Source organism: Saimiri boliviensis, chromosome 6 (genome assembly GCF_048565385.1).
Source record: "Saimiri boliviensis isolate mSaiBol1 chromosome 6, mSaiBol1.pri, whole genome shotgun sequence".
Taxonomy (NCBI): domain Eukaryota; kingdom Metazoa; phylum Chordata; class Mammalia; order Primates; family Cebidae; genus Saimiri; species Saimiri boliviensis.
In genome coordinates this window covers 61,756,510-61,771,133 of record NC_133454.1, presented here as the reverse complement: position 1 = coordinate 61,771,133, position 14,624 = coordinate 61,756,510, and the positions used below count along the sequence as shown (strand labels likewise).

At 53.2% G+C, this 14,624-nt stretch overlaps 1 protein-coding gene across 5 annotated transcripts in view; it reads left to right on the top strand.

The window, feature by feature from the left end:
* KIRREL3 (kirre like nephrin family adhesion molecule 3) overlaps positions 1-14,624 on the top strand; it is a 569,770-nt gene that overhangs the window by 541,949 nt on the left and 13,197 nt on the right. For all 5 annotated transcript variants that reach the window (XM_010334376.3, XM_074400841.1, XM_003923520.4 and 2 more), the window contains 5 exons: positions 2,434-2,582; positions 4,276-4,403; positions 5,926-6,052; positions 10,365-10,465; positions 13,985-14,183. In XM_010334376.3, the coding sequence (XP_010332678.2) occupies positions 2,434-2,582; positions 4,276-4,403; positions 5,926-6,052; positions 10,365-10,465; positions 13,985-14,183 (704 nt within the window). The remainder of the gene's footprint in view (positions 1-2,433; positions 2,583-4,275; positions 4,404-5,925; positions 6,053-10,364; positions 10,466-13,984; positions 14,184-14,624) is intronic.

The window sequence follows — 14,624 nt, the reverse complement described above, 5'->3', positions numbered from 1 at the left end:
AAGAAGAGGGAGCTGCATCTTCTCTAGGAAGACCTGAGAAAGAAGCATGCTTGGCCTGGTCGCCTGGGCCCAAACCCTCCAGCCCCAGCCCGGCACCCAGAACTGTGAGCAGCCAGGGCTCCCTGCCCTCCCAGCCCAGCCAGCTCCCCACCTGGCCTCCTGCTGTGCCCACCACCGGTCACCCTCACCTCAGCAGGGTGGAAGGAACTGGCGGACTGGACACACTTCTGGAACTGAATTCATTTGCCGCAGGCAGGGGCCAGCCCAACTATTAAGTCTGGTCATTAAATTAAAGTTAGAAATTGAAACGACTCATGAATAACTCATAATGGTTTGTTGGGAAGCTCCTTAAGCTCTCAGGGAGCTATGCTTTGCTCTGTTGTTAAACTATAATTGTTATTATTAATTGTGTTCTTAATAATTACCCAATATTAATTTGCAATAACAACTGCATGGTGCCAGCCTAGGTGTTCTGTGTGATGCCAAGAAGCAGCTGTCTCTTGGGGCTGGATGGGCTAGACGGAGGCAAGAAGCTAATGGAGGGAAGGGCAAGATACAGCATCTGTGGTGCCAGGAAAGGCTCCAGGAATGAGAGAAAGGGGAGGGAAGGCCGGGGAGCAGAGACACTGCAGGTCCAGGGAGCAGTGACTGCAGGGTGACGCTCTGGAGGCAAGGAGCCTCTGAAGCTCTGGAAAGACAAACTCCCGAAAGACACTTCAACTGCAGTGGGAGGAGCCTGAAGAGATGTTCCCGTGGTTTCAAAAAAAGAGTGTTTTCCAGAATAGGATTAAACCAGGGAGACGGAGAACTCTCACTCCCTAGAGATCCTTAAGGAAGGCCCCCAACTACACATGCTTATGCGCATGTACACGTTCACACAGGCACACACATACACATCCACACACTCACACATGCACACATACATCCATACACACACATGCACACGCTCACACACCCACACTCACACATGCACACACATACACATACACGCACATGCACACGCTCACACATCCACACAAATATCCAAACACTCACGTGCACATGCTCACACGTGCACACACTCGTGCATGCACACACACACATCCACACACTCATGCATACACACATCCACATGCTCACAAGTACACAAGCTCACACATCCACATGGTCATGCATGCACATGCTTGCACATGCACATGCTCACACATACACATTCACACACATGGACACACATACATGCACACACTCAAATGTGGACACAGTCACACATGGACACACACATGCACATGGACATATGCATGTGCTAACATGGACACACTCATGCACACTGACACATGCACACACATTCACACATGTACATGGACACGCACATGCACACACATGCACACTCACATGCACACATTCTCATGAACTCACATTCATGCACATACATGTGTCTGCACATACACCCCTGTGGGACTCTGGTGCTGCCTGCACACAGCAGGCTGCTGGGTCACTGGTCCAACACAGGTGTCACTGCCCCAGAACCAGATCCAAGCCAAGCCAGAGGCTTCTAGTCCTCTTGTGGTGTGGTACCGATTGGCTGACAAAAGAACCTTCCGACTCAGCTCCCCTCACCAGACCAGTGCTGATGGAGCCACTGCCTCAGAGGAGCAAAGCCAGGCTACAAGGGCAGAATTCAGGCAGGAAGAAGAGCATGTGCTATCCAGGGAAACTGGGAGGACTTTGTAGGGTGAGGAGGCACCATGCAGTACCCCATGGAGGCAGGAGGCAGAACAGAACAGGAGAGCTGCCAGTTTGTCCAGAGGAAAGAGGGGGCAGCGGGGCCACTTGCTCATGCCACTCCTCCTGATGGGTATTAGTATTAGTATTCCCCTGTCTGGATGGGAGGTGGAGCCCCGACGTCTTACCTCTCCTACAGCTTCTCGCCTTGTCAGTGTGTGTGTGTGTGTGTGTGTGTGTGTGTGTGTGTGCATGCACGCTCGCGCGTGCTCATGCACATGTAAGAACATGCACCATTTGACCCTGGCCTCTGAGGTCATGGACTTGACCTCCTTCTTTTCCACCGGGGCCCATGATCCAGCTCAGATCAGGACAGCCAGTGCCCATTGATAGTTGGATTTTCCATCATCTAGCCAGCAGATGGGCTGACCAGCCGAGTAATCAACTCACCCCCTCTGGAATAACCTACTTGTTGAGTGCCACTGACTGCCTGGTGACACCCCAAACCAAAGTCCACCGCCTTCACAACCTCGTGGGTGGGAGCAAGACCAACTCCCCCTGAGACCTTGAAATAGCCCCTCTGTGAAGATTCCCCTTGAGGGACTCCCAAGGGATCTCCCCCTTGCCGCCCACCCCAGGCCTCATTTTCCCATGAGATGGATGCGTCCAGCTCCCAGACAGTTGGCCTTGTCATCACTTAAGGCCCACTTCAGCCCCTGGCCTTGGTTGCAGGTGGGCCAAGCGAGGCCAGATCATCAAGGAAGCATCTGGAGAGGTGTACAGGACCACAGTGGACTACACATACTTCTCAGAGCCCGTCTCCTGTGAGGTGACCAACGCCCTGGGCAGCACCAACCTCAGCCGCACGGTTGACGTCTACTGTGAGTGCCGGGGTGTGGGCTTCCCTGGGCAAGCAGGCACCCGGTGGCTTCAGCTTAGGGCTGGATTCATTGCACGCAACATAAGCTTCATGTGTCATGAGTGCAGGATGTTTTGCACTCCGCGAAAAGCTGGTTTGTGTGGTGTTTCATGTTTATTTCGATCCCTGTAATGACCTCGTTAGTCAAGGTCTTGGCTGGGGCTGCTATGACACTACCATAGACTCGGTGGCTTCAATGGCAGAAATCAGCGTGCCAGCATGGTGGTTTCTGATGGGGACACTCTTCCTGGCTGGCAGATAGCTGCCTTCTTGCTGTGGCCTTCCGTGGCAGACAGAAAGAGAGAAGCAAGCTCTTGGGGCCTTTTTTCCAAGCACACTAATCACACTCTCATGATCTACCCCCTCCTCCAAGCTCCTCCTCCTGATACCATCCCACTGAGGCAAGGATCTCAGCTTATGAATTGGTTGGGAGGAGACACAAGCATGCGGGCCATTATGGGTAGATACTATTATTCCCATTATCTGAATAAGGAGATGGAGGCCTGAGGTCACACAGTAAGTGGCCGAATGAGAACTGAACCCGGACAATGACCAAATCCATCACCCACACACACACTCCACTGTCTTCCACTGAGGGGACTCGTGGGCATCCCCTCTTTTTCACTGGAGGCCCGGCAGATACCCCCAGTGAGGCAGCCCATTGCCATGCACTAGCTGGCTGGATGTGTTCACAGTAAGCATTCTTAGGTCATGCACTGCCCCTGATAGTTTTAAACTCACTTTTACAAACTTTTACAAATCTGATCCTCCCCCTCTCCCTGGAAGCCTCCGAAGAAAGTGTTGTTGCTCCCTTTTTACATCAAAGGACTGACCCCGGTTTCCTGGCACCAGGTTTCAGGCTCTGTCTGCTCCCTGGAAGGAGCACTCTGAGGCCCGCCTGGCCACGGTCGAACCCTGGGCCTGGAATCCCCACACGGCTCCCACTGTGTAGACCAATCTTGGTCTACAGGAGGCTCCGGACGTGCTGAGGAAGGTGGAGAGGAGCCTGTGTTCCGCTCTATAATGCTTAGTGGGAAGTGGAAGCCAGGGCTGTTCTACCGCAGTGGGGGTGACACAGAGACTGGGACGGCTGGAACAGGAGGGTGGCCTGAGAGCATCAGGTAGAAATGCGGGGAGGAAGCGTGGATCACAAGACCCCTGCCTCCATCACCCTGCATCCCAGAGCCCCCATCCCACCCCAGAGGTGCACCAGTCACTCAATTCCAGGTCATGAAGGCTGAGGCTGGAGGAGATGGGAGCTAGCTTGAAGGCAGAGGCACGAAGGTCCCAAAGGCGCAGATTTCCAGGGAGTGGGGAGGGCTTCCCCAACTTTCTGGCAGAGGAAAAGGGAAGAGAGCCATGGGGCTGAATCCAGGCAGAACCTGGTCCCCAGCACCTTCTTCCCAGCCCCCATGCTGCTGACCACCTCCACGGGCCCGAGAGAGGCTAAGCCTTGGGAGAGGGGTCTCCTCCTCACTTCCTGAGTCCCACACCCAGACCCCAGACCCCACCCAAGCAGAGGACTAAAATGGAAGTGACTGAGGTGGCACAAGTATCCCGCTGCCTCCCTTTCCCCACTCGAGGTCTGGGGGGAAAAGGAGGGTCCCAGAGCTCCCCACCCACCTGATCCTGTCTTCTTCTTCCTCGCATCGCAGTTGGGCCCCGGATGACCACAGAACCCCAATCCTTGCTCGTGGATCTGGGCTCTGATGCCATCTTCAGCTGCGCCTGGACCGGCAACCCATCCCTGACCATCGTCTGGATGAAGCGAGGCTCGGGAGTGGTGAGTCTGCAGCTCAGACCTCGGGGCACCGCTGGCAGGGGTGGGGGACAGTGGGGCATGAGGGAACTGCTGTCCAGGTCCCTCTCACTATTAGACTGGGGGAGTCAGCCTCCAGTGGGAGCCACAGGGAGAAAGACCCCAGAAAGAGGAGGGGAAACCCAGGCACCCTCATGTGGCCATCTCACCGTGAGCACATTCAGCCATAGCAGTCTTGCCCTCTCCTAAACCTTTTAAGAAAAGTAGGTGGTCAGCAGTGTACTGGGAGGGAAGTCCCTGGAATGGCTTTGCCAGCAGGCACAGCGGTACACACTTGTGGTCCCAGCTACTTGGGAGGCTGAAGCGGGAGAATCACATGAGCTTAGGAGTTTAAGTCCAGCCTGGGCAACATAGCAACAAGACCCTGTCTCAAAAAAATAAAGGAAAAAGAAAAGAAAAAAAAAAAGCCTGTTTTAACTTCCCTAAAATAAAGCCACCTTCCAACCTTGGACTTAGGCTTATCAGGCATATGTAGTCAGCCTGGCGCAGTGGCTTACACCTGTAATCCCAGCACTTTCAGAGGCTGAGGCGGGCAGATCACAAGGTCACAAGTTCCAGACCAGCCTGACCAACATGGTGAAATCCCATCTCTACTAAAATACAAAAATTAGCTGGGCATGATGGCACATGCCTGTAATCCCAGCTACTCAGGAGGCCAAGGCAGGAGAATCGCCTGAACCTGGGAGGTAGAGGTTGCAGTGAGCAGAGATCACACCACTGCACTCAGCCTGGGCAACAGAGCAAGACCCTGTCTCAAAAAAAAAAAAAAAAAAAACAAACTATGTATTCTTTAGTGCAGGAGGAGAGATTGTCAGATGTCTTCACATAGTAAGGGACAGTGAAAGCCTTCGGTAGGAAAGCAGGGGGACCAGAAGGAAACCGAGCTTTAGGTGGCCTGTTGTGTGGCAGCCACTGCATCATCCCACCAGGCCCCACACATAGAAACTGAGCATCTGAGAAGGTAAGGCGCCGACCAAAGAGACACAGGGTCACTGCTGGAGCTGGGATTCAAACGCAGGCCGAGCTCACGCCAGAGCCTGTTTCCATCACTCCAGGCTATGTCCCAAAGGGATCCTGAAAATGACTGAAAAGACACGTTCAGGGGCCCTCACAGAATCATGTCACCCATGGCTAGCCTGAGAGAAGAGATGCCACCGCAGGTACAGGGAGCTTTCTACGGGAGGAAGCCTGGAAGTCCCCAGCCGAGGATCTCCCTCCTCCTGCACACGTGCCCCGGGGCAGCACATGCGATGCGGCATCCTCAGCCACGTGGGGCGGCCTCTCTGCTGGTGGAGTCTCCTCTGTGCAGCCCACGGGCATTGTCTGTACCAGGAAACTTTTGGCCTCTTTCCTCCCCACCTCGTGTCCTACTGAGATGCCAGAGACCGCGTCAGTTACCCCAGGTCTGCCTCTCAGCTGCCGCCTTACCAGAGATGGAGCACGGCCTCCACCTGCTCTTCGTGTCTGAACCTGCCAATTCTCCTAGGTCCTGAGCAACGAGAAGACCCTGACCCTCAAATCCGTGCGCCAGGAGGATGCGGGCAAGTACGTGTGCCGGGCTGTGGTGCCCCGTGTGGGAGCCGGGGAGCGAGAGGTGACCCTGACTGTCAACGGTAAGACCCTCACTGGGAGGAGCCAGGCCTGAGGGAGGGAAGAAGGACCCTAGCCATCTTAGCACCAGGCATTGCCCCAAAGGAGCTGTCACTGGCTCTGGGCCTTGCTGTTGCCTCCAACTATGGGTAGACAGCAATTAGGTCCAGCTCCTGGAATCCCTGTCAGACCCAGGCGGAGGGAGGAAGGGCCTGGGTATTTCTGGTCACCTCTCTCCTTGTTACCTTCGAAGGGGTCTCAGCCCTCAGAGTGGTGGGTGATAAATTTTATTCTGGCCAGGAAAAAAAGCATCAGAGATCTCTGGGTGGCCAGCGTATCTGCCCTTTCATCCACTCACCATGACCTGGGCCCAAGAGATTTTTTTTTTTTTTTTTTTTGAGATGGAGTCTCACTCTGTCGCCCATACTGGAACACAGAGGCACGATCTCAGCGGCTGCAACCTCGCCCTCATGAGTAGCTGGGACTACAAGCACGTGCCACTATGCCCAGTTAATTTTTGTATCTTTAGTAGAGACAGAGTTTCACTGTTGTTGGCCAGGCTGGTCTCCAACTCCTGACCTCAAGTGATCCACCCGCCTCGGCCTCCCAAAGCGCTGGGATTATAGGCGTGAGCCACTTCTCCTGGCCTCATGGGAATTTAAGAGCGCATCTCTGCAGCTCCTGATCAGCCTCTTCCTGTTGCATGTGAGACACCCAGCCAAGGAGCCCCGTCACCATCTCCACCAGGCCATGTGTTCAGAGGCCCCCTTGAGGACAGGGAGCATGTCTTATTACATATAATAAAAATAACTAGCCAGGCGCAGTGGCATGTGCCTGTAATTCCAGCACTTTGGGAGGCTGAGGTGGGCAGATCACAAGGTCAGGAGTTCAAGACCAGCCTGGCCAACATGGTGAAACGCTGTCTCTATGGAAAACTGTAAAAATTAGCTGGGCACAGTGGCAAGCACCTGCAGCTACTAGGGAGGCTGAGAGAGGAGAATCGCTTGAATCCGGGCAGCAGAGGTTGCACTGCACTCCTCGGCAACAGAGTAAGACTCCGTTTCAAAAAAATAATCAAATAAAGTAAAATAAATAATTGCAGCAGGGGAGTGTTTTCAGAATGGGAGTTAGAATATGAATGACTGTCACATGAAACGCATAGAGACAAAGGCGTCAGATCAGGCCTGGATGATGGCTGGAGACAGTCCTGCAGAAGCTGGAACCTGGCTGAAGCCAGACCCACAAATGCCATGGCACCAGAACGCAAATGCTGACGTCCCTGCCTATCAGGTGCTTGGGCCACCAGCAGAAAGCAGAGCTGCCAGTCTGCCTCCTCTGCCACTTCCAAAGGCTCCCCTCGCCTCTGTCATGCTCGCTGCCCTTTGGAAGGCCCCTTTTCCCACCATAGTCTGCCTCAGATCAAAACCCCGAAGCTCTGGGCCCCTGTGGGAACTGAGCCACCAACGTTTGCAGGGCTTCTGGGTCCTGGCCCCAGAGCAAGGCCCTAGGGAGGGGCCCACTGAGGTCTCCAAATTATCCCAGTGGGCTTCAGCTTCCTCTCCACCCAGAAAGCCACCTGCTGATGACCCCATCTATTCTCCCCTTCCTTAGAAAACCAAAACCAGCTTGGTGTCTCCTCAGCCATCCCTTGCTGCTGTCGCCATTAGCCAGCTCCCCACGCACCACCACCCCACCTATTTCCATTCCTCTCCCCCCAACCCCAGAGTCGTGGCAGCCCCAGAGGGAGGGTGAGTCTATCCAGAGCCCAGCACTTTCACAGCCACCTGTCCTGGCAGAACCCTAACTCGGAGCCCTCCTGCCTTTCCTGCGTGTCCCCAGGATACCACCAATAAATTGGCACTGCAGGGCTAAAAATAACAGCATCTGATCGCACCTTCGTATATCCATGGCAACACAGGCTACAGCCTGTTCCTTTCAGCGCAGGTGTCTGACACTCGGCTCAGAGCTCCAGGCCACAATGAAATCAGCGGCCCTCCACACAGCCCGCGCCAGCCAGGGCGCTGGGAAGTCGGGCTGTCCATGCCTGCAGCCAGCTCAGCTCTGCTGGCCCCATGACCAGCCGGCCCAGGATGCTCACACTCACATGCGCACTCCAGGGCCCTCAAGCTTGGAGCTGTTAAATGAGCATCAGCGTTTCTAGGGAAAAGCAGGTGGATAAAGGAAGAGCTGACATCTGTTGTCACTCTAGATGTTCAGGCATTTCCAAGGGAGAGTTAAAGGGATTTCTTGAGGAGAGAAAGTCCCCTGGGGAACAGGCCTGGAGGGACATTTCTCTGGGACGGGGAGGGCACTGGCGCCGACCCAGGTTGAATCTCCACTCTCCAGGTCTCTCTTTCTATCTGCCCCCACCCCGCCGCCCCCACCCCTGAGCACAAGCTCCCTGAGGTTTCCAGGCAGAGAAAAGCTGGACAGCTTGGAGCGAAGTAAAGAAACTGCTTGTTTATTTCTGCTGGATTAGGGTGGCTTCGCACACCTGGAGGCGGGGAGATGAGTTCAAGAGCCAGGAGAGGAGCCTGCCAGACCCACCAGGGGGTAAACTGTCTGTCCCTGCTTCTGCAGAGCAGGTGGAGGGAGGGTGAAGCCCAGTGGATGGCACCTGGGCATGGGCTAGAGGGAGCTAGCGATATGAAAGCATTCCAATGAGATCAGGTTGTTATTGCGACAAATCCCAGCCTTGGACAACTGCTGGCCAGCGCGGCAGTCCTCTGGGAAAGAAATTGACACAAACCTCCAGTGATCTGGCTCAAATAGGGAAGAGAAATCTTACTAACCCTCACCCTATTTCCCTTTATCCTGCTTTTTGTTTTCTTCTAAGAAACATATGCATTTGATGATAGCTCTTAGAATCCTGAAAACCCCTCAGGGAATTCCTAGCTCCTGGGAAGCTCGAGGAAAAGGTTTTATGGTATCATCACCTTTTAGTCCAGCAGGAAAACAAAGTACCACCCGGTTCCTAAACCATCAATATCCTCATCTCTTTGGGTCCTAGGCCTCTTGGAGCTAAGAGATTTTAGGAAAGAAGGCAGCGCTCAGCCCACCTTTAAAGGCATGGAGGGTCCCCCACACCCACCTCACACTGCCCCAAACCCTTTGCCTTATCAAACTCAACAGAAGTCACCAGAGTGTCTCTAGTACCTTCTCTTGCTTGGCTGAGAGCTACTCATAGAAATGCAAATCTGCTTTAATTAAGGTGGCTAATAAACAGCAATTATGTTTGCAGCAATTTTTGTTTTGTACCCAGCATAATTCTGCCTGTTCTCCAGATCCGTAACTCCCAGCTCTCTTTCCTCTGGTATCTGCCATCTAAGGCTCAACTGTTACCCCAGGGATTAGAAAGGGAGCATGATGGTTTCCGTCCCTAACCCCATCCATCAACCACCCAGCGCAGCCAGGACGCCAGCAGAGCAAAGGCTGAACTAGCTGCTCCTTCTTTTGTCTTTCACAGCCAGGCGGGCATCACACAGGAAAGACTTGGGTTAGATAACAGGCAGAACCGGAAAGGAGGCGCTGGGGAACAGGCTCCCCTCCACCGGGTGGACTCTCTTGGCTGTGCAACGTGGTGAATGAGACAGGCGCCTCAACCTGACACCCACAAACATGAGCCACTCTCCGTGATATAATATTGGGGTCTGTTTGGGAGCCATGGCCTCACCTGGGCAGTCTGGGTATGGACGTGGAGGCAGACAAGGCGATGAACTGTAGGACCTCCTGAGGCCCAGGTGGGAGGAAGGCTGTGAACACGGCCAGTGCATGCATTCCACCCTTCCAGGGTGATTCCCGCTCTTCAGGAAGGGACGGCAACCACTTCTTCCCGTCGGCCCGGCTGGCCGAAAACCTCTCGTTTGTTAGGCAAGGGCGCCCTCTACTGGGTATCTGAAGAATGGCGTGCAGCTGGCAAAGGCGGGGGGAGTCTTCCTTCATCCAGACACCTCCCCACCCCCTTTCCAGGCTTACCACCTCCTCCCTAAAGCTCTCCCTGGCCGCCAGATAGAATTATTCTCTTTCCTCTGAAGTCGGTTAGCACTTTATCTGCACCGCTCCTGTGGTACTAACACTCACCACCTTTTATTACGGTTATTTATATCTTCTGGGGATTCTGACTTAGAAGCATTCGCTCATGATCCCTTGAGAGGCTTATGACTGAATGCCTAATTTATCTCTGAGTCCTCTACCTTGCACTTTACCTTGCACATACAGGCCTTCAAATGATTGCTGAATACTTGGAGTAATGAATACACTTCTTAACCCAGCCAAAAGGGCACCAGCAGGGACCTGCCCTTCCCAGGTGCCTAATGGGACACTGTCTCTCAACAGGACCCCCCATCATCTCCAGCACCCAGACCCAGCACGCCCTCCACGGCGAGAAGGGCCAGATCAAATGCTTCATCCGGAGCACACCGCCACCGGACCGCATTGTGAGTGCTCCTGAGAGCGCGGGCAGGGACCAGGCCAGCAGCCTGGTGGTCACTTCTGTCAATAGCTGGGTGGCCAGCCAGGCGGTGCACACCCCCAAGGCTCCTTTTCCTTGCTGAGAAAAATTATACCTGCCTTGGCTGCCTCGGAAAAGCATCGTGAAGATGAAATTGCAGGCAGACTCCCTTCTTGGAATAGGCAGTGCTCCCAGGGTTCATCTGCCATTCTGCTAGGCTCTGACATGAAGGGTTCTAAACCATCAATTCCGAATCCTAATCCTAATCCAAATCCTAAGGGCAGAGGGACACACAAGGGTAGTGGAGAGAAAAGACAAATGGCTTCTTCCCTTTCCTGAGCTCCAGGCCAGTCTTCAGCAAAATCTTAGAGCACAGTTAACAGCGATCCCTTTGTGCACCCCTGGAGTCCTCCTTGCCAGGTCTCCATGGCCTTTACTGTCCATGGTAACCTGCCCTGGTATCTATCAACTGTCCCCTCTAAAGTGACCATTCCATTCTCCCTCCCTTCTTCAAAGCACTTATCCCTGCAATGCAGCTAAGGCAGCTGAGGAGTCCATCCTCAGCACCCCTACCAGGTATTTGGTTTTTTTGTTTTGTTTTGTTTTGTTTTTTGTTTTTGAGACAGAGTCTCGCTCTATCACCCAGGCTGGAGTGCAGGGGCAAGATCTCAGCTCATTGCAACCTCCACCTCTCGAGTTCAAGCAATTCTTGTGCCTCAGCCTCCTGAGTAGCTGGGACTACAGGCACATGCCACGACAACCAGCTAATTTTTGTATTTTCAGTAGAGACGGGGTCTCACCATGTTAGTCAGGCTGATCTCAAACTCCTGGGCTTAATCAGTCGTCCCACCTCAGCCTCCCAAAGTGCTGAGATTACAGGCATGAGCCACTGCACCCAGCCAGTATTTGCATTTTTTTAAAGGGAGGGTCTTGCTGAGCACAGTGCCTCCCATCTGTAATCCCATCTCTTTGGAAGGCTGAGATAAGAGAATCAGTTGAGCCCAGGAGTCTGAGACCAGCCTGGGCAACATACTGAGACTCTGTCTCTACCCCTCGCCCAAAAATATTTTAAGGCGGTGTCAGAGTCTTTTTTTTTTTTTTTTTTTTTTTTTTTCGAGATGGAGTTTTCCTCTTGTCGCCCAGGCTGGAGTGCAATGGCACAAATCAGATTACTGCAACCTCCACCCCCGGGGTTCAAGCAATTCTCCTGCCCCAGCCTCCTGAGTAAATGGGATTATGGGTGCCCACCAACATACCCGGCTAATTTTTTTGTATTTTTAGTAGAGACAGGGTTTCACCATGTTGGCCAGGCTGATCTCGAACTCCTGACCTCAGGTGATCCAGGGGCAGAGTCTTGTACCCAAATCCATCTGAAACTGGAGGGATCTCAGGCATAAAAACAAAGAAAAGTAAGCATTTTACAGCACTATCGGGGTGAAAATATTTGTAGTAATTTCCAGTGTCTGGTAAAATCCTGCTAGATGACTGCCAGGGGTCCAGTGCACAGGGCAGTTGTACCTTTTCACAGGGCAGCTGTGCAGACAGGTGGGGCTGGCCCAGATGTGGAGCAGCTGAGGTCACCACTAACTCGTCCGTGTGGGGACTGAGACACCCAGGCTGCACCAGCTGAAACTGTCATCCTGTAAACTAAGATACTGTTAGAGTATTATTGCTGCTACACACTTTCTCAAGCATTCAGTTCATTCACTGTCTGAAAGATTCACAAAAAAAATTGCAAGGACTCACAAATGAAACTAATACCTACACCTCCCCACTGACTTGACTTTCTAATTGTTTTAATTATAAATGTAACACATGCTCATTGTGAAAGATTCCATTCACTCTTGAACATTTTCACACCTTCTCTTCAGAAATATCTGATTCCAGGCCAGCAGTTTCACTGGCCCCAGGTGACATCTGGCAGTGCCTGGAGACATTTTGGTTGTCACCACTTGGAGGATGCTCCTGGCACCGGGTGTAGAGCCCAGGGTGCTGCTGACATTCTGCAGTGCCTGGGACAGCCCCACAGCCAGGAACAGGTCAGTCCAGCATGACCACAGCACCAAGCTTGAGAAACCCAGACCCTCTCATCAGCCCCGAACAAGGGGTTCGAGGCACTCACATGATGAGATGCAGACAGTGTATGTGGCTGACTCAAACTCTTAACCAGCGGCCCTGTAAACTAAGGTAGATGAAGGTGATTGCAAACACAGCTCTGTAGACACTTCTCACACACGCATGCAACGTCCTACAGATAGACCCGCTCGTGTGGCTGCTGTCCTAACTCATACCCGCCCAGGCAGCCGCAGTTTCAGGGACACTTGTGTGGAGGCATAGGGCGTGGGACAGCAGGGTGCCTGCTTTGCCCAGAAAGATGCTCCCCAGGCCCTCTTCTGGGATAGAAAGACCCTCTGAGGATGCTCCAGAGTATGTGTGTGTACATGTGTTTGTGGATTGTATATACATGTGGTGTGGGAGTGTTGCCGTGTACATGTGTCATGCCATATGTGAACATGTATATCTGTTGATGTGTGTGGGTATTTGCGTGTGAACACGTGTATGTCATGTGAGTACCTGTATGTACACATGGTGGTGTGTGTATGACAAATGTGCACATGTGTTGCAGTGTGTGTTGTAGTATGTACGTGTGTGTAAGCATGCTTGTAATGTGTGTTGTATTGTGTATGGTGTGTGCATCATGGTGTGTGTGGGCATGCGTATGTGTGTTTGGGGGAGTGAGTGTTGCGTGTACAGGTGGTGTTATGTCTGCCATGTGTACACACATGTCTGTATCATGTTTTTAGTGTGGAGTGTGCTGTGTATGTATTGTGATGTGTGTATGCGTGTTGTGGCATGCGCACATGTGTGCTGGAATGTCTACAATGTGTGATCTGGTGTGTGCATGTGTTTTGATGCATGTTTATGTGTGTTGTGGTACATGTACTTCTGTATGCATGTTTGTGGTGTGGTGTGTATGCACATACCTGTGTGTATACCCGCTGGTCATATATGTATGTTGCAATGTGTGTGTGTTGTAGTGGATACACGTTTGTGGTGTGTATGCAGAGCTGTGTGTATACATTTGTGGCATGTGTGGTGTGGTGTATGTAAACATGTTGGTCATGTGTGGGGTGCTGGACATAGACATGTGATGTGTTTGTGTGTGTTGTGTGTGCACGTGTGTGCACGCATGTTTGCGGTGTGTGGGATGCTGTGCATGACATGTGTGGTGATATGTTTTGTGTGCACATGCATGTGTACATATCTGTGGTGTGTGGTGTGTGTGCATGCATACCCATGATGTGTCATGATGCGTGTTGTGTGTACACAGGCATGTGTGCATATCTGTGGTGTGTGGTGTGTGTGCATGCATACATACCCGTGTGCACATCGTTCATGTGTGGCAGTGAGCATGAACATGAGTAGGGCAGTGGCACTGACTGGTGTGGGTGTGTCCTAGGCCCCTCTGGTGGGGTCTCCTCCTGATTCTGTGCCCCCTGGGCAGGCCTGGTCCTGGAAGGAGAATGTCCTGGAGTCGGGGACATCCGGGCGCTACACGGTGGAGACCATCAGCACGGACGAGGGCGTCATCTCCACCCTGACCATCAGCAACATTGTGCGGGCCGACTTCCAGACCATCTACAACTGCACAGCCTGGAACAGCTTCGGCTCCGACACCGAGATCATCCGGCTCAAGGAACAAGGTGAGGGCTGCCAGGGCCGTGAGGGAATGGCAGGGCCAGCGGGGCCCTCTCTTGGCCTAGGGCAGAGCCCTGGTGGCTACAAATGGGTCGGGGCCCAAGGACAAGCCACGGTGCTCTTCCTGGCTGGCCACACAGCCTAGCCAGCCAGCAGCCTCCTCGGCCAGGCTCCCCCCTGAAGCAAGGGGCACCAGCCTCTGCCAGGAAGGGAGAAAGGGAAGAACACAGCTCAGAGTGGCAGCCCCTGAGGGCGAAGCTTCAGTGGGAGGTGACCACAGCAGTGAGCAGACTGGTGACAGTGACAGGCCGCCCAAAAGCCTCCAGAGGCCCTGGCTTCTGTGTCCTGCCCTCCACCGTGGGCCCTGGTCTGACACCAAAGTGCCCTTTGGGAGGTGTCATGCCTGGGTGGAATGTGGGACACACTGGCACGGGTGTGCTGGGAAC